We start from the raw sequence: 18,081 nt of genomic DNA, 5'->3' as shown, positions 1-18,081 counted from the left end.
AATATACTATGGAAAACTTCAGCTAATCAGAGGGAAGTTTAAAAAGGTTGGATGCCAGAATGATATATTATGCTATGAGATATGTTTGTGTGTGTAAATAGCACTAGAATAGTTGTAGATGGAAATGATGCGTTTAGGGCTAAATAGTCAGTGCCGATCTTAGAGCAGAAACTATTTTTACTATTAAAAGCTCAACTCAGTTGAGCTTTTCTCGGGGCTCTATGTCAAGAGAAAGTTTATGACTGCAAACACAGAAAAAAATTATTTATATATATATATATATATATATATATATATATATATATATATATATATATATATATACACACACACACACACACACACACACACACACACACACACAATCACTATATCACAGAACTTCCACCATATTTTGCAGTTGTACAACAAACCCACCTTGAATGTTATTGAAAAAAAAAGCCATTTTTTTCCAGTGTCAGATGAAGCTACATCACCAAAGGGAGGATTTTTTCCAATCTTTTATTTACAAATATATATAGATAAGTGAAATATATATCGTGTCTTGCAAACGTATTCATCCCCCTTGGTGTTTGTCCTGTTTTGCTGCATTACAAGCTGGAATTAAAATGGATTTTTGAAGGGTTAGCACCATTTGATTTACACAACATGCCTACCACTTTAACGATATAAATTGTTTTTTCTATTGTGACACAAACAGTAATTAAGATGAAAAAACAGAAATCTGGAGTGTGCATAGGTATTCACCCCCTTTCATATCTCATCTCATCTCATCTCATTATCTCTAGCCGCTTTATCCTGTTCTTTATCCTGTTCTTTATCCTGTTCACAGGCAAGCTGGAGCCTATCCCAGCTGACTATGGGCGAAAGGTGGGGTACACCCTGGACAAGTCGCCAGGTCATCACAGGGCTGACATATAGACACAGACAACCATTCACACTCACATTCACACCTATGGTCAATTTAGAGTCACCAGTTAACCTAACTTGCATGTCTTTGGACTGTGGGGGAAACCGGAGCACCAGGAGGAAACCAACATGGACACGGGGAGAACATGCAAACTCTGCACAGAAAGGCCCTCACCAGCCATGGGGCTCAAATCCGGATCTTCTTGCTGTGAGGCGACAGCGCTAACCACTACACCACTGTGCTGCCCCCCCCCCCCCCCCTTCATATGAAACCCCTAAATAAGAGCTGGTCCAAACAATTCACTTCATAAGTCACATAATTATTTGATTAAGATCCACCTGTGTGCAATCAAAGTGTCACATGATCTGTCACATGATGTCTGTATAAATCAACCTGTTCTGGAAGGACCCTGACCCTGCAACACTACTAAGCAAGCAACATGAGAACCAAGGAGCACTCCAAACAGGTCAGAGACAAAGTTGTGAAGAAGTATAGATCAGGGTTTGGCCATACAAAATATCCCAATCTTTGAATATCCCAGGGAGCACCATTAAATCCATTATAGCAAAATGGAAAGAATATGGCACCACTAAAACCTGACAAGAGAAGGCCCTGTATTCACCAAAACTCACAGACCAGGCAAGGAGGGCATTAATCAGGGATGCAACAAAGACACCAAAGATAACACTGAAGGAGCTGCAAAGATCCACAGCGGAGATGGGAGTATCTGTCCATAGGACCACTTTAAGCCATACACTCCACAGAGTCGGGCTTTATGGAAAAGTGGCCAGAAAAAAGCTATTGCTTCAAGAAAAAAATAAGAAAACACATTTGGAGTTTGCCCAACAGCATGTGGCAGACTCCCCAAACACATGGAAGAAGAGTCTCTGGTCAAATGAGACTAAAATTGATCTTTTTGGCCATCATGGGAAACGCCATGTGTACCATAAACCCAACACCTTGAGAACACCATTCCTACAGTGAAGCATGGTGGTGGCAGCATTATGCTGTTGGGATATTTTTCATCTGCAGGGACAAGAAAGCTGGTCAGGATTGAAGGAAAGATGGATGGCACTAAATACAGGGCAATTCGGGAGGAAAACCTGTTTGAGTCAGCCAGAGGTTTGAGACTGGGATGAAGATTCACATTCCAGCAGGACAATAAATCCAAACATACTGCTAAAGCTACACTGGAGTGGTTTAAAGGGAAACATTTAAATGTCTTGGAATGACCTAGTCAAAGCCCAGACCTCAATCCAATTAAGAATCTGTGGCATAACTTGAAGACTGCTGTACACCAACGCAACCCATCTCACTTGAAGGAGTTGGAGCAGTTGAATGGGCAAAAATCCCAGTGGCTAAATGTGCTAAGCTAATAGAGACATACCCCAAGAGACTTGCAGCTGCAATTGCAGCAAAAGGTGGCTCTACAAAGTATTGACTTTGGGGGAGTGAATACTTATGCACACTCCACATTTCTGCTTTTTCATCCTAATTATTGTTTCTGTCACAATAAATAAAAAATTGCACCTTTAAAGTGGTTGGCATGTTGTGTAAATCAAATGGTGCTAACCCCCCAAAAATCCATTTTAATTCCAGCTTGTAATGCGACAAACACCAAGGGGCTGAATACTTTTGCAAGACATGTTATACTATGTTTTCTGTATTTTGCAGTCATAAAATTAGATGCTTGACTACAATCCCGATTCCAAAAAAGTTGGGACAAAGTACAAATTGTAAATAAATATGGAATGCAATAATTTACAAAATCTCAAAAACTGATATTGTATTCACAGTAGAACATAGACAACATATCAAATGTCGAAAGTGAGACATTTTGAAATTTCATGCCAAATATTGGCTCATTTGAAATTTCATGACAGCAACACATCTCAAAAAAGTTGGGACGCGGGCAATAAGAGGCTGGAAAAGTTAAAGGTACAAAAAAGGAACAGCTGGAGGACCAAATTGCAACTCATTAGGTCAATTGGCAATAGGTCATTAACATGACTGAGTATAAAAAGAGCATCTTGGAGTGGCAGCGGCTCTCAGAAGTAAAGATGGGAAGAGGATCACCAATCCCCCTAATTCTGCGCCGACAAATAGTGGAGCAATATCAGAAAGGAGTTCGACAGTGTAAAATTGCAAAGAGTTTGAACATATCATCTTCTACAGTGCATAATATCATCAAAAGATTCAGAGAATCTGGAAGAATCTCTGTGTGTAAGGGTCAAGGCCGGAAAACCATACTGGGTGCCCATGATCTTTGGACCCTTAGACGGCACTGCATCACATACAGGCATGCTTCTGTATTGGAAATCACAAAATGGGCTCAGGAATATTTCCAGAGAACATTATCTGTGAACACAATTCACCGTGCCATCCGCCGTTGCCAGCTAAAACTCTATAGTTCAAAGAAGAAGCCGTATCTAAACATGATCCAGAAGCGCAGACGTCTTCTCTGGGCCAAGGCTCATTTAAAATGGACTGTGGCAAAGTGGAAAACTGTTCTGTGGTCAGACTAATCAAAATTTGAAGTTCTTTATGGAAATCAGGGACGCCGTGTCATTCGGACTAAAGAGGAGAAGGACGACCCGAGTTGTTCTCAGCGCTCAGTTCAGAAGCCTGCATCTATGATGGTATGGGGTTGCATTAGTGCATGTGGCATGGGCAGCTTACACATCTGGAATGACACCATCAATGCTGAAAGGTATATCCAGGTTCTAGAGCAACATATGCTCCCATCCAGACGACGTCTCTTTCAGGGAAGTCCTTGCATTTTCCAACATGACAATGCCAAACCACATACTGCATCAATTACAGCATCACGGCTGCGTAGAAGAAGGGTCCGGGTACTGAACTGGCCAGTCTGCAGTCCAGATCTTTCACCCATAGAAAACATTTGGCGCATCATAAAACGGAAGATACGACAAAAAAGACCTAAGACAGTTGAGCAACCAGAATCCTACATTAGACAAGAATGGGTTAACATTCCTATCCCTAAACTTGAGCAACTTGTCTCCTCAGTCCCCAGACATTTACAGACTGTTGTAAAGAGAAAAGGGGATGTCTCACAGTGGTAAACATGGCCTTGTCCCAACTTTTTTGAGATGTGTTGTTGTTATGAAATTTAAAATCACCTAATTTTTCTCTTTAAATGATACATTTTCTCAGTTTAAACATTTGATATGTCATCTATGTTATATTCTGAATAAAATATGGAATTTTGAAACTTCCATGTCATTGCATTCCATTTTTATTTACAATTTGTACTTTGTCCCAACTTTTTTGGAATCGGGGTTGTACATGTTTCTCTTGACATAGAGCCCAGAGCATCAGTCAACTGACTATATACACATGTACAGTGCTCTTCATGATTACTGGTACACCTTGTAAAGATTTGTCAAAAAAAAAAGGGTTGGAAAAAAATCCACCAAGGTTGGAAAAAATGGGGGGGTTTTGGCAATAAACTTTCAAATTGGGTTTGGTGTAAAAAGAAAGATAATGAAAAGAACCCAATCCCAACTGTAAAATATAGTTGAAGTTCTGTGATGTTTTGGGGCTGTTTTTTCCTCCAAAGGTCCTGGAAACCTTGTTAGAGTACATGGCATCATGGACTCCATGAAATACCAGGACATTTTAAATCAAAATCTGGCTGCCTCTGCCAGGAAACTAAAACTGGGTCATCATCGGATCTTCCAGCAGGACAATGATTCAAACCATTTGTCTAAATCAACACAAAAATGGTTAACTGACCACAGAATCAAGCTTCTGCCAGGGCCATCTCAGTGCCCTTACCTGAACCCCATTGAAAAGCTGTCGGGTGAGCTGAAGAGAAGAGAGCACAAGAATGAGCCTCAGACCTTGGATGATGTGGAGAGATTGTATAAAGAGAAATGGTCTCAGATGCCATGCTCTGTATCTCCAACCTTATAAAATATTATAGGAGAGATTCAGTGCTGTTTTACTGGCAAAGGGAGGCTGTACAAAGTATGAAATGCAGGGGTGCCAATAATAGTGGCATGTTTTTGTTGAAAATAACTATTTCTTGATGAGGGACTTGTTTTTCTCTCGATAAATTTATTTCAAGTAAAGGTTGGCTTTTTCTCATTTTTTCAGTGTTAGATGAAGCAACTTCATTAAAAGGTGGATTTTTTTCTAACCCTTTTTTACTAATCTTTACAAGGGGTGCCAATAATTGTACAGGGTGATATATATATATACACACACACACATACATTATCTGTAGCCGCTTATCCTGTTCTACAGGGTAGCAGGCAAGCTAGAGCCTATCCCAACTGACTATGGGCGAGAGTCGGGGTACACCCTGGACAAGTTGCCAGGTCATCACAGGGCTGACACAGAGAGACAAACAACCATTCACACCTACGGTCAATTTAGAGCCACCAATTAATCTAACCTGCATGTTTTTTGGGGAAACCAGAGCACCTGGAGGAAACCCACGCAGACACAGGGAGAACATGCAAACTCCACACAGAAAGGCCCTCATCGGCCGCAAACCCAGGACCTTCTTACTGTGAGGTGACAGTGCTAACCACTACACTGTAGTGTATTTCTCGTCTTGTCTTGTCTTGTCTTGATCCGCTTATCTGGGGCCAGGTCACGGAGGCAGCAGTCTGAGCATGGAAGCCCAAACTTCCCTTTCCCCAGACACCTCGGCCAACTCCTCGGGAAGAACACCGAGGCGTTCCCAGGCCAGCCGAGAGACATAGTCTCTCCAGCATGTCCTGGGTCTTCCCCGGAGCCTCCTCCCAGGGGGACATGCCTGGAACACCTCCCCAGGGAGGCATCCAGGAGGCATCCGAAAGAGATGCCCGAGCCACCTCAGCTGATTCCTCTCGATGTGGAGGAGCAGTGGCTCTACTTCGAGCTCCTCCCGAGTGACTGTGCTTCTCACCCTATCCCTAAGGGAGCGCCCAGCCACCCTGCGAAGGAAACTCATTTCGGCCGCTTGTATCCGCAATCTTGTTCTTTTGCTCATTACCCAAAGCTCATGACCATAGGTGAGAGTTGGAACATAGATTGACTGGTAAATTGAGAGCTTCGCCTTTTGGCTCAGCTCCTTCTTCACCACGACGGACCGGTAAAGTGAGCACATCACTGCGGAGGCTGCACCGATCCGCCTGTCGATCTCAAGCTCTATCCTTCCCTCCCTCATGAACAAGATCCCGAGATACTTAAACTTCTCCACTTGAGGCAGGACTTCTCCACCAACCTGGAGAAGGCAAGCCACCCTTTTCCAGTCGAGAACCATGGCCTCGGACTTGGAGGTGCTGATTCTCATCCCAGCCGCTTCACACTCGACTGCAAACTGCCCCAGTGCATGCTGAAGGTCCTGGTTTGAAAAAGCCAACCAGACAACGTCATCCGCAAAAAGCAGAGATGAAATCCTGTGGTTCCCAAACAGGATTCCTTCCGGCCCTTGGCTGCACCTAGAAATTCTGTCCATAAAAATTATGAACAGAACTGGTAACAAAGGGCAGCCCTGCCAGAGTCCAACATGCACTGGGAACAGGTCTGACTTACTGCCAGCAATGCGAACCACACTCCTGCTCTATTTGTACAGGGACCGGACAGCCCTTAACAAAGAGCCCCGAACCCCATACTCCCGAAGCACCCCCCACAGAATACCACGAGGGACACAGTCGAACGCCTTCTCCAGATCCACAAAGCACATGTGGACTGGTTGGGCAAACTCCCATGAACCCTCGAGCACCCTATGAAGGGTATAGAGCTGGTCCAGTGTTCCGCGACCAGGATGAAAACTGCATTGTTCCTCCTGGATCTGAGGTTCGACTATTGGCCGGATTCTCCTCTCCAGTACCCTGGAGTAAACCTTCCCGGGGAGGCTGAGAAGTGTGATTCCTCTATAATTGGAGCACACTCTCCGGTCCCCTTTCTTAAAAAGAGGGACCACCACCCCAATCTGCCACTCCAGAGGCACTGTCCCCGACCGCCACTCAATGTTGCAGAGGCGTGTCAGCCAAGACAGCCCCACAACATCCACAGACTTGAGATACTCAGGGCGGATCTCATCCACCCCCAGTGCCTTGCCACCAAGGAGCTTGCAAACCACCTCAGTGACTTCGGCTTGGGTAAAGGACGAGTCCACCTCTGAGTCATCAGCCTCTGCTTTCTCAATGGAAGATGTGATGGTGGGATTGAGGAGATCCTCAAAATATTCCTTCCACCGCCCGACAATGTCCCCAGTCGAGGTCAACAGCTCCCCACCCGCACTTTAAACAGTGTTGGCAGAGTACTGCTTCCCCCTCCTGAGGCGCTGGACAGTTTGCCAGAATTTCTTCGAGGCCGACCGATAGTCCTCCTCCATGGCCTCACCGAACTCCTCCCAGTTCTGAGTTTTTGCCTCCGCAACTGCCCGAGCTGTGGCACTCCTGGTCTGCCGATACCCGTCAGCTGCCTCAGGAGTCCCAGAGGCCAACATGGCCCAACAGGACTCCTTCTTCAGCTTGACCGCATCCCTTACTTTCGGTGTCCACCACCGGGTTCGGGGATTGCCGCCACGACAGGCACCAGAGACCTTGTGGCCACAGCTCTGAACAGCCACATCTAGAATGGAGGTAGAGAACATGGTCCACTCAGACTCAATGTCCCCCGCCTCCCTCGGAAGCTGGGAGAAGCTCTCCCAGAGGTGGGAGTTAAAGACCTCCCCGATAGAGTGCTCAGCCAGACGTTCCCAGCAGACCCTCACCATACGTTTGGGCCTGCCAGGTCTGTCCGGCTTCCTCCTCCGCCAGCAGATCCAACTCACAACCAGGTGGTGATCAGTTGACAGCTCAGCCCCTCTCTTCACCCGAGTGTCCAAGACATAGGGCCGGAGATCAGATAAAATGACAACAAAGTCGATCATCGACCTCCGATCTAAGGTGTCCTGGTGCCACGTGCACTTATGGACACCCCTATGCTCGAACATGGTCTTCGTTATGGACAAACCGTGACTAGCACAGAAGTCCAATAACAAAACACCACTCGGGTTCAGATCGGGGAGGCTGTTCCTCCCAATCACGCCCTTCCAGGTGTCACTGTCGTCGCCCACGTGAGCATTGAAGTCCCCCAGTAGAACAATGGAGTCCCCAGTCTGAGCACCTCTCAGCACCTCTCTTAGGGACTCCAAGAAGGCCGGATACTCTATACTGCTATTCGGCCCGTAGGCACAAGCAACAGCAAGAGCCCTCTCCCCAATCCGAAGGCGCAGAGAGGCAACCCTCTCGTTCACTGGGGTAAACTCCAACACATGACGGCTGAGCTGGGGAGCTATAAGCAAGCCTACACCAGCCCGCCGCCGCTCACCATGGGCGACTCCAGAGAAGTGGAGAGTCCAGCCCCTCTCAAGGAGCTGGGTTCCAGAGCCCAAGCTGTGCATGGAGGTTAGCCCGACTATCTCTAGCCGGTACCTCTCAACCTCCCACACAAGCTCAGGCTCTTTCCCCCCCAGCGAAGTGACATTCCATGTCCCAACAGCTAGCCGCTGTGTTCGGGGATCAGGTCGTCGAGGCCCCTGCCTTTGACTGCTGCCCAATCCACACTGCACCGGCCCCCTACGGCTACCCCTGTGGGTGGTGAACCCACAGGAGGTCAGGCCCACGTCACCGCTTCGGGCTGAGCCCGGCCAGGCCCCGTGGCAAAAGGCCCGGCCACCAAGCACTCGCATACGAGCCCCAACCCCGGGCCTGGCTCCAGGGTGGGGCCCTGGCTGCGCCATACCAGGCGACGTCACGGTCCTTGATCTATTATTATCCATAAGGGTTTTGGTGAACTGCTCTTGGTCTGGCCTGTCACCTAGGACCTGTCTGCCTTGGGAGACCCTAACAGGGGTGTAATGCCCCCGACAACATAGCTCCTAGGATCATTCAAGCACACAACCCACTCCACCACAATAAGGTGGCAGTTCTAGGAGGGGCTGTAGTGTATTTTTTAAATAAAATAAAATTTGATCGATCAATAAATAGATAGATAGATAGATAGATAGATAGATAGATAGATAGATAGATAGATAGATAGATAGATAGATAGATAGATAGATAGATAGATAGATAGATAGATAGATAGATAGAATAAATTAAAGTACTCTGGTGCTAATCCAAACCATTCCATATTACTCATGTTCTGAAACAGAAAGAAAATGTCTATGTTTATGATCTTGATATTAAGGCAAAGCATAGTATAGACACTAGAAAAGACCAGACAGAATAGCTTGAAGAAGCTTAACAGCCCAGTGCAGATGCCAGAAATCAGGTCTTTTACCACATGGCCTCAATATGCTTAGTGATTTAAAACCCTCCATGTGTGAAGGAAAACTCCACTACTGTGTGGGTGCCAGTAAAACATTACATAATACTGATTTTTCTCCTTGGAGACAAAATAAAGACATCCCACAAATGCAAGGGAACAATTATGTACCAGGAAGAAGCCTCTTCATATAATCTTATTAAACTAATAACTATTAAAAAAAAAATAAAAACATAAACTAACAAAGACCATACACTACATATGGCAACACTGAATATATTGGTAATGGATTTGTACTGTGCTTGAAAATCCCTGCAATGTATGACTATCTTTATATTGTTGAAGGTAAAATTGTTTCTAAAATAACATTCAAACAACCCTGGCATTTCATGAAAGTGTTGTGAAATGAAATGATATTAGTAGTTTTGTTTTTTGTTTTGTTTTTTTAATTCCATGTTTTTCATTTGGAGCATTGTAGGTGACTGAGAGGAAATTGAGTCTACCATGGCTTCGCTCCAAACTGAATGCTATATGAAGTGTTAATGAATCAGTTTTGACAGACTCAAAGGCTCTGACCTAAATTCTAAAAGGAACCAAACTCACTGAGTTTCCAACTTGCAGCAAAACTGGCATGAGGTTCCTCAACTGAAGAACTGCTTTAATAATTTTCTTTCGATTGCTATAAATCCATTTCTTGAGCTCATCTCGTGACTGTCATGAGAAGAGCAAAAGTTGCTCTGTTCAATGCAATATATGCAAGTTGTAAAATTAGTTTGCAACACAGACTTCACCAATGTGGTCACCTTGAGGTCAAGCAAGAATTCTCTCTTTTCACCGAACTGAAGGACACAACTGGCGTATACCAGTGCACATTTAAATGTTATCTTCTTGGCTTTTTTTAATCATCTATAATCAAAAGGACTTTTCTTAAATAATTTGTCTTTGAAAAGTTTTCCCAAATAAATATTGTGCTTTAATGGCTTTGCCAAGATAAAGTAGGCTGAAAGAAATTTTGTTTAAACATCAGCCCAGAAATACTTGCATGCCCCAGACATAATCTTCAGTTCCTTGCATTCACTGGGGCTCATTAGTACAGGCTGTCCATGTATTAAGAACTCAGATGACATTGCACGATCAGCCCTCTCAGTTCATTCACTGCTCAGGCCTGGAGCAATACAGACAGCTGTATAAACCGAGGAGTTATTTAAATGCTAAGGCACCAAAACAAGCTAATCAATATACAAAAAAGATACGTCTCATGCGGCTTTTGCCAAAACAAAACTGTGGGAAAAACTAATACCAGAACCATGAGAAATTATTAAAGATTCTGAACTGAACTTAAATCCAGTGGGAAAGGGTTCTTTAAAGGGCGCAGTTTAAATCATGTACACCAGACTCTCCCTTATTCCTGCAGAGAGGAGCAACACTGATGTAGTGTAGCTTACTAACTTAGTGTTGCTCAGTGCAGCAGGTCAGAGTGTGTTGAGCTCACCCTTCTTCTGGTAGGCAGTCTGGGGGTCCTGTGGCAGTACCAGACTGCAGGCCTGTCTCAAAGGCTTATCATAGGCTCCACAGACTCGTGTGTCAGGATACAGCAGGCATGTAAAATACACAGGGCCTTCATCTCGAAGGTCTGCCACATGACAAAACTCCTCCTCCATACAACCTGCAGTGCGCATACGCCCATAGAAAACACACACAGAGCACAATCTCAGAAATAAAGGTACCAAAACTTTCCTTGCCGCTGTTGTGGTAACATCAAGGCGACATCTTTTGTACCTTTAGTAATATCTTTACACTTTTAAAAATAATCTAAGATACATAATTGGGTTGAAGTACCTTAGCTTTATTCTAAAAGCGTATGTCACATGTACCTTCTCATCTAAAATATTGAAGCCTTGATGGCAGAACACCAGTGACAAGGAAGAGTACTTTATTAAGAGTGTATGACATCACAGCTTTCAGCAGCATTTTATTTGATTGCATTAAGTAAGGTTTCTAGCTTACGTCTGAGACACCAGAGCTGGGCCTCTGATGCAGTGAACTTGTGTTTGAAGACCCAGTACTGCTGGCTTGGTGTTTCTTTCTTTGAGTCAGTCTTAAATTCACTGGTATCAAGCACCTCAAAATTCTCCTTCACTGAGTCTACAAGGCCATAACAAAACACCTTGTTCATCAAAGTCTATAGCAAAACTAAGCATATTGACCACTGGCTTTCTTAATTTTCTTCTAGAAAAAATAGGACACTGTAAAATACAATAATAATGGACTCCGTATCTGGTCAGCCATACTGATATCAACTTGTTTAAAAATTTAGCTAAAGTACAAGAGCCTTAGAAAGTTTCATACCAGACAGAGTGGGTCTGGAAACTTCGAGAAGTGCTGATCCTCCGCAAGCTCCCTCAGTCATTGGTCGTGCATTCATATCTGACTCTGAAGACAAGAGTATCAAGCATTAAAGCAAACATGAGCGTACGCTGTGGTGTTCAAGAGGTACATTATTCTGTCAACTCAAGCATCTTTAGTGTGTGCTTTGTTATAGAGATTAGAGCAGTAAGTATGATGTAGGCATGTTGGGTCTGTACCTGTCCAGAGGTAGACCTGCTGGAAGCTGATGATAGTGTCTTGGTAATCAGTTTTATTTTTGCTTGATGCTGGCAAAGCTGAATCAGCTGGAAGCAAGACAACAGTTCTACTCAACTAAATGCAATACATATAAGTACAAACTCTACACCCTTACAAAAAAAAGGTTCTGCAAGATAATCTTAGGATGGTCAATGGTTTTAGCTTATTAAAGGGTTTCCTACCTGTAAAAGACAAACTCTCATAAGGGTTTCCATCAAACAACAATTTCTTGATGGTAATTGATTTAACCTTTCTTTTAAATAAACATGTAGGCTATCAAAAAAAAAACTCAAATCCAACATTTACATATTTCCCAAAAGCTTTTATGTAGATTCTGCAATGAGCTTCATGTCTTACTGATGATGAAATTCTGTCCACCAAATTCAAAGGTAAAACGTTTCTGCTGTTTGTTATATTTGAGTCCAGCTCCACAGGTTCGGCTGGATGAAGCTAATCTGCTCACGTCCCAGTCTGCCTCATTGCACTGCAGCACACCAGGAAAACTCAGCAGACCGCACATCACTGATCCTGCCAATCCCAACACAGAAAGACACACTCCTTCAACTCTTTACCTATATTACAAAGAGGTTAAAGGGGAAGTCCACCTTATTTCACGTTTGAACAGTTCTAAATATTTATTCGGTGAGTTCTTGTCACCTCAGACAGTTTTAGGTCAATTGCTTCAATAGTTTGTCAAAACTAATTCAAATAATGCCACCCCCAACTCTAACTGGTTCCAATCAATTCCAAAATCCATATTACACAAATTGTACACGCAGGTCTCGACTGAAACAGGCAAAAATAGCCATGGTTTGCGCAAGGATCTGTCTGTCAATGGAAACAAGTCGAAATGAACACTGATTCATGCTTTCGATGGAGCATTTCCACTGCCTACAACAATGTACCTTATGTTGTTATTACAGAGAGGAAAAACCAGAGACTGTAATCAAAATGAAATTGGCTTAGAGCATGTTCCACTGATACAGTTTCCTTCTGTAAAACCAATCAAAAACTGGGGTGTTTTTGTTCAGCCTCTAGCACCCAAACTACAAACCATGAAGAAGAGAATAAATCAAATCAGGACAGGAAATTGTTGATCATCACTGAGAAAAATAAGTGGGGTTTTTTTGTTTGTTTATTACTGTTTTATGTCTTTAAAATATTGTGTTGAGGGAATTGATATTGATAACTCAATTAGCATACTTAGAGTCATACCGTAAATTCATCTCATTATAATTTATTGATTATAAAACAACCATTGGTGGAGGGAAAAAAAATCTTAAAACTGCAGATATTGACAAAAACTGTCTGAGTTGACTAGAAATTACTGAATAAATATTTAGAACTGGTCAAATGTGAAATAAGATGAACTTACCCTTTTAAAAAATCTTTTTTTAATATGTTTTATCTGTCAGGGAAATTTTTTTCAGGACGTTAGTCGGAGCCTAACAGTGATATTCTGGCAGCTATCAGATTGGAACATGATGGTTATTAACACATTTTCTTAAGTGTTGAATTTAGAGGTAAAACCACAACTGACCTCCACTGAGGACATTCTGGTTGAGAATGAAGCCATCACAGCAGCTCTCCTGACTGCAGGTGTCAGCACAGAAGTGGTGCGCATCATCTAGAGATGCTTTGGATGCTTCAAATACAAAAGCACGATATACTCCAGAATTCACTTTGTGAAAACTCAGTCTCTTAAAGCTCTTCCTGCCAGCAGTATTGAATTCATGTCCTTTGGTATGAAAAAAGAGGAGATTGACGTAAGCGAGTGAAAAAGAGGTTCTTGATACGCTTCATATTTTGGCTAAGACAATCCAAAAATAACATTTTCACTATTCCAGTATTCTTCAAGTTAATCAAGAAGGGTGTACTTTATTGCTTTATATGCAAAAATATTGGCATGCGAAAATGTGAGCTAGTTGATTCTCTAGATCTAGGCTTCATTTTATCAAATGTATAACTTACTAAGAATAAACAGGATCTCAATAAGCCGAGTATGAAAGAGCAAAATTAATTTGACCTTTTCTTAAAATTCTTTTCATTTTGGCAAACAGTTTATTAATTATTGAATGCAACATTACAAAGCACTGTTCCTGCTACAGATACTACACTGCAAAAAAATGAAAACTGAATTTGAGGAGAAAATTCCTTCATACTAGTGAAATTATCTTGCTGCATGGACAGATAATTTTACTTGACAAGACATCTTGGAACAAGTTGGTTACAATCTAGAACTAGTTTTAATAATCTCAGAGTTGGTGTCTTGTATTCTTCTAATAAGAAATGCTAGATCGTTTCAACTATTTTCAAGATGTTCTAACTTACGATATCATTTTTGCAGTGTAGAAGAAAACAAGACACCAACTCTGAGATTATTAAAACTAGTTCTAGATTGTAACCAACTTATTTCAAGATGTCTTGTCAAGTAAAATTATCTGTCCATGCAGCAAGATAATTTCACTAGTATGAAGGAATTTTCTCCTCAAATTCAGTTTTCAGATTTTTGCAGTGTATGGCCCAGTTTATAGATATAGTCAAACGCCACACCATACCATAAAGAATCCATATGCTTTATTATAATATTTATTTTAAAAATATTTAATGATCTAGAACAGCTGACCAGATCCAAATATCATACCTTTCTTTCTAAGCACTGTGAGATTGGGTTTGTCTCCAACTTTGACTTTCAACAAACAGCTCAGAGCTTGGAATGTATCAGCTGCTTCATTTCCCAGAAACCCTTTTGTCTGCAAAGCCAAATAAAACAAAGTCAATGCAGATTACTGAACTTGCATCTGATGTTACCCATCACAGTAAAAGAGTCACTCAAGAATGTTTGTCAAAAGGGGGGAAAAAAGTCATATGCATGTGTATGGCCATTTTTGGTGAATGTTCTCCACTTGATTAGCCAGATGTTTCTTTTAAAGCTGCATTAAGTAAGTATTTAGCTAAAAAATAAACAAGTAGGATCGAATAATTTTAAGCATAACAGCCTGAAATCTTACAGAAATATTTTAAGTGAAGAATTCCCTAACCCTGAATTAGGAAAGATCCATCTGCTCTAATAGTTTTTCCAGTGAAGTTCCAGTCAAGTTTAAAAACATTAAATACAGGCACTGATTATATTTAAGTTGAAATGCAAATGTTTTCCCTGTACGTTCAGTGTGGAGATACAGTATGTGTGATTTGCATATGCTTGATTTGAGCGCCTCTGAGGGAAAGAGCTTTATATAATGCCGAGAAATGCATCACTATTAGTGAGAATGATGTGAGATTATTACTTCCTGAGAGGTCTTGCATTCAACATTAGTTGTGTGTGTGCTGTAGAGGTCACAGAAGGTTTGTGTTCCCTCACGGAAAACAGCAACATACTGGCACGAGTCATCTTCTGCACAATCTAGAGAGAGGAAAGTTTTTTTAAAAATGGTCCTTTTGGGTTGCCATAATAGTTATAAAGTGTTTATAATGTTAGTGGGCAATTTATGTATTTTGGTGCAATCAAGAGTTAGAGCTTCTGGAACTAATTAAAATTGTGATAAATAGGTAATTAACGTGCATAATTGCTCTCATAATAACAGCACTTTAAAATGCTACTGTTGTAATAGCAAAACAGGTTGGACTCAGGACTGAAAAGTAAATTTAACTGTATGTATTATGTCTAAATTCTGTTGGGAGTTTTATGTAACTCCTACACACACACACACACACACACACACACACACACACACACACACACACACACACACACTCACCAAGCACACATTTTCTAATCTGAGTCTCCAGTGGCTGTGAGGAGGGAGTAGTTCGCAGCACCACAGCATCCGCAGAGTCCAGCAACAATGATGGCACTGTAACAGCCTTGAATTTTTCCAAAACTGCACACAAAGACACACACACACACTTGATTGGAGACATTTGCACATATTTAAAAGGGAAAGTATCTTTATTAAAATTGTGGGCTATTTAATTTACTGATAAATAATATACATTCCTTCATTTGAGATAAGCTACATGATGTACATCATTACCTTTGCATTGCTCTGCAGTGATTGGCTCATCTGCAGATGTCCAGGACAGTTCCTCTCCTTCGACAGTAACACAAAGCCACTTGCCAGACAAAAAGTGCTTTTGGGCTGAAAGGAATCCCCCTTTTTCGGTACAGTTAAGCTTACTCTGCTGACACTCTGAAACGCCTTCAAACCAGAGATAAAAATTTAATGTCTGAACATTAATATACAGTACGATCACATTTATATCACTATAAGACAAAAATTTGAATTATTGAATCCAAATCATGTCCGAAAAACCATGAGTTGGATTCGGTGAGATCTAACTGGTCGCAAAGAATGGGTCTAACTTTCACTAACAGTGTGAGGGGCTGAAGGCTCCCAGGGCTGTTGTGGAGGTTCCTGAGGTACAGGGGAGGCATAGATCTTGACCTTCTTCAGACTGATATGAGCCAAGTGGACATGGAATACATCTACCTCCACTGGAGAATGAGCCAGCTGGACAGACCACTGAAAGAGACAAAGGATAAGTGAAATTTAAAAAGGACACACTATTAGTAACAATAGACTAAACTACAAACCCAGCTAGAAAGGCCTTCCAGGGCGTTTACACAATCCCGATAAATATATAAAAATTGGCAGAATTGGACCGGGTCACTCCTTTCCCATTCATTATCCAGAGCAGGCCGATGATTAGTTGAGAACTAGGCAGTAGCGTTAACTTACCACACCCAGAGGAGTCTGGGAGCAGCCGAAAACCTGCAGAGCAGCTGAAAGAGGCAGGCGAGGAGAAAGCTGTAGTGCGCTCCAAGACGAAGATTGACTGGTATGACTTGCTTCTGATCAACGCCATCACCTTATCCAGATTCATCTGACTGCTGAGCGCAGTGTCTAAACAGACACACACATTAATGTTAGTCTAGTTTCATAAGGGCTTAAAATATGTATAGGTTTAATTTTACTGTTTGATTTGTTTAAAGGATCGACTGTAATTTGAGGCAGCTTGCAATTGCTGTGAAAACAATTTGACAATCCTTTACCCCAAAACTGACCCCATCCTCTCTGTTAAAATTACATGTGCATCATGGATTAGCTTAAAAACAAGCAGAGTTGAGCAGCTGTGTTTGGGTTGGGGGCAGAGCTAATTTTCAGGTTGGAAAAATGTAAATAGAAGCCTGAAATGAAGAAACTGACGATATTGATTGCATTGCATTTTTGCAAATAACAGTTTTTCTTAGATATCTTTGAAAGTACAGGGTGTTTCAAACATTTGACATCATTCTGGGATATTTCAATCAAATCAAAGTCCTTCCCACGCCATGTGGCGCATAGGGCGGCGCTGATCTCTGTTTCCGTAGCCCTTGGCCCCTCGCCTATTACATACGGTAGCTAGGGTTACACTGGGGGGCTGGTCCTCTGGTAACCATGAGAGTTTGACTCCCCACTCGCATCTGTATTGCAGATGGAAACCCTTGCCAGACGGCAGTAGGCACCATTTTTATGATGGTCTTTGGTATGACCCGACCGTGAATAGAACTCGCGATCTCCCGGTGGACACGCTAACCACTAGGCCAACTCGCGGTACACTGGGATATCTCATCTCATCTCATCTCATTATCTGTAGCCGCTTTATCCTGTTCTACAGGGTCGCAGGCAAGCTGGAGCCTATCCCAGCTGACTACGGGCGAAAGGCGGGGTACACCCTGGACAAGTCGCCAGGTCATCACAGGGCTGACACATAGACACAGACAACCATTCACACCCACATTCACACCTACGGTCAATTTAGAGTCACCAGTTAACCTAACCTGCATGTCTTTGGACTGTGGGGGAAACTGGAGCACCCGGAGGAAACCCACGCGGACACGGGGAGAACATGCAAACTCCGCACAGAAAGGCCCTCGCCGGCCACGGGGCTCGAACCCGGACCTTCTTGCTGTGAGGCGACAGCGCTAACCACTACACCACCGTGCCGCCCCACACTAGGATATTTACATCTCAAATAATATCATTTTTTTAAAATGTCTTTCTAGAGTTTATATCCAGGGTGTTTGATATTATCTGGGATATTTACATCTCAAATAATATAAAATTTTTTGAAGCATCGCGTATATAAACTCTAGAAAGACATTTTAAAAATTACAATCTCCATCTTCAACTACTAACTATTTTAACAGAGAGGATGGGGTCATCTGTCTATCTATTATCTATACCGCTTATCTGTCAGGGCTGTGGGTAAAGCTGGAGTCAATCCCAGCTGAC

At 42.5% G+C, this 18,081-nt stretch overlaps 1 protein-coding gene across 1 annotated transcript in view; it reads right to left on the bottom strand.

Moving 5' to 3' along the window:
• The window catches only part of tg (thyroglobulin), a 68,236-nt gene that overhangs the window by 31,989 nt on the left and 18,166 nt on the right, over positions 1–18,081 (bottom strand). Inside the window, exons 20-31 of the mRNA XM_060921883.1 lie at positions 16,546–16,710; positions 16,180–16,329; positions 15,841–16,005; positions 15,565–15,687; positions 15,094–15,209; positions 14,451–14,559; positions 13,347–13,544; positions 12,164–12,334; positions 11,767–11,853; positions 11,531–11,614; positions 11,189–11,326; positions 10,674–10,847 (exon numbers count right to left, since the gene is read on the bottom strand). Coding sequence (XP_060777866.1) covers positions 10,674–10,847; positions 11,189–11,326; positions 11,531–11,614; positions 11,767–11,853; positions 12,164–12,334; positions 13,347–13,544; positions 14,451–14,559; positions 15,094–15,209; positions 15,565–15,687; positions 15,841–16,005; positions 16,180–16,329; positions 16,546–16,710 — 1,680 coding nt within the window. The remainder of the gene's footprint in view (positions 1–10,673; positions 10,848–11,188; positions 11,327–11,530; positions 11,615–11,766; positions 11,854–12,163; positions 12,335–13,346; positions 13,545–14,450; positions 14,560–15,093; positions 15,210–15,564; positions 15,688–15,840; positions 16,006–16,179; positions 16,330–16,545; positions 16,711–18,081) is intronic.

This window comes from Neoarius graeffei, chromosome 5 (genome assembly GCF_027579695.1).
Source record: "Neoarius graeffei isolate fNeoGra1 chromosome 5, fNeoGra1.pri, whole genome shotgun sequence".
NCBI classification, from domain to species: domain Eukaryota; kingdom Metazoa; phylum Chordata; class Actinopteri; order Siluriformes; family Ariidae; genus Neoarius; species Neoarius graeffei.
Note: the sequence above shows the minus strand (reverse complement) of the source record. Positions and strands in the feature narration are given on the sequence as shown.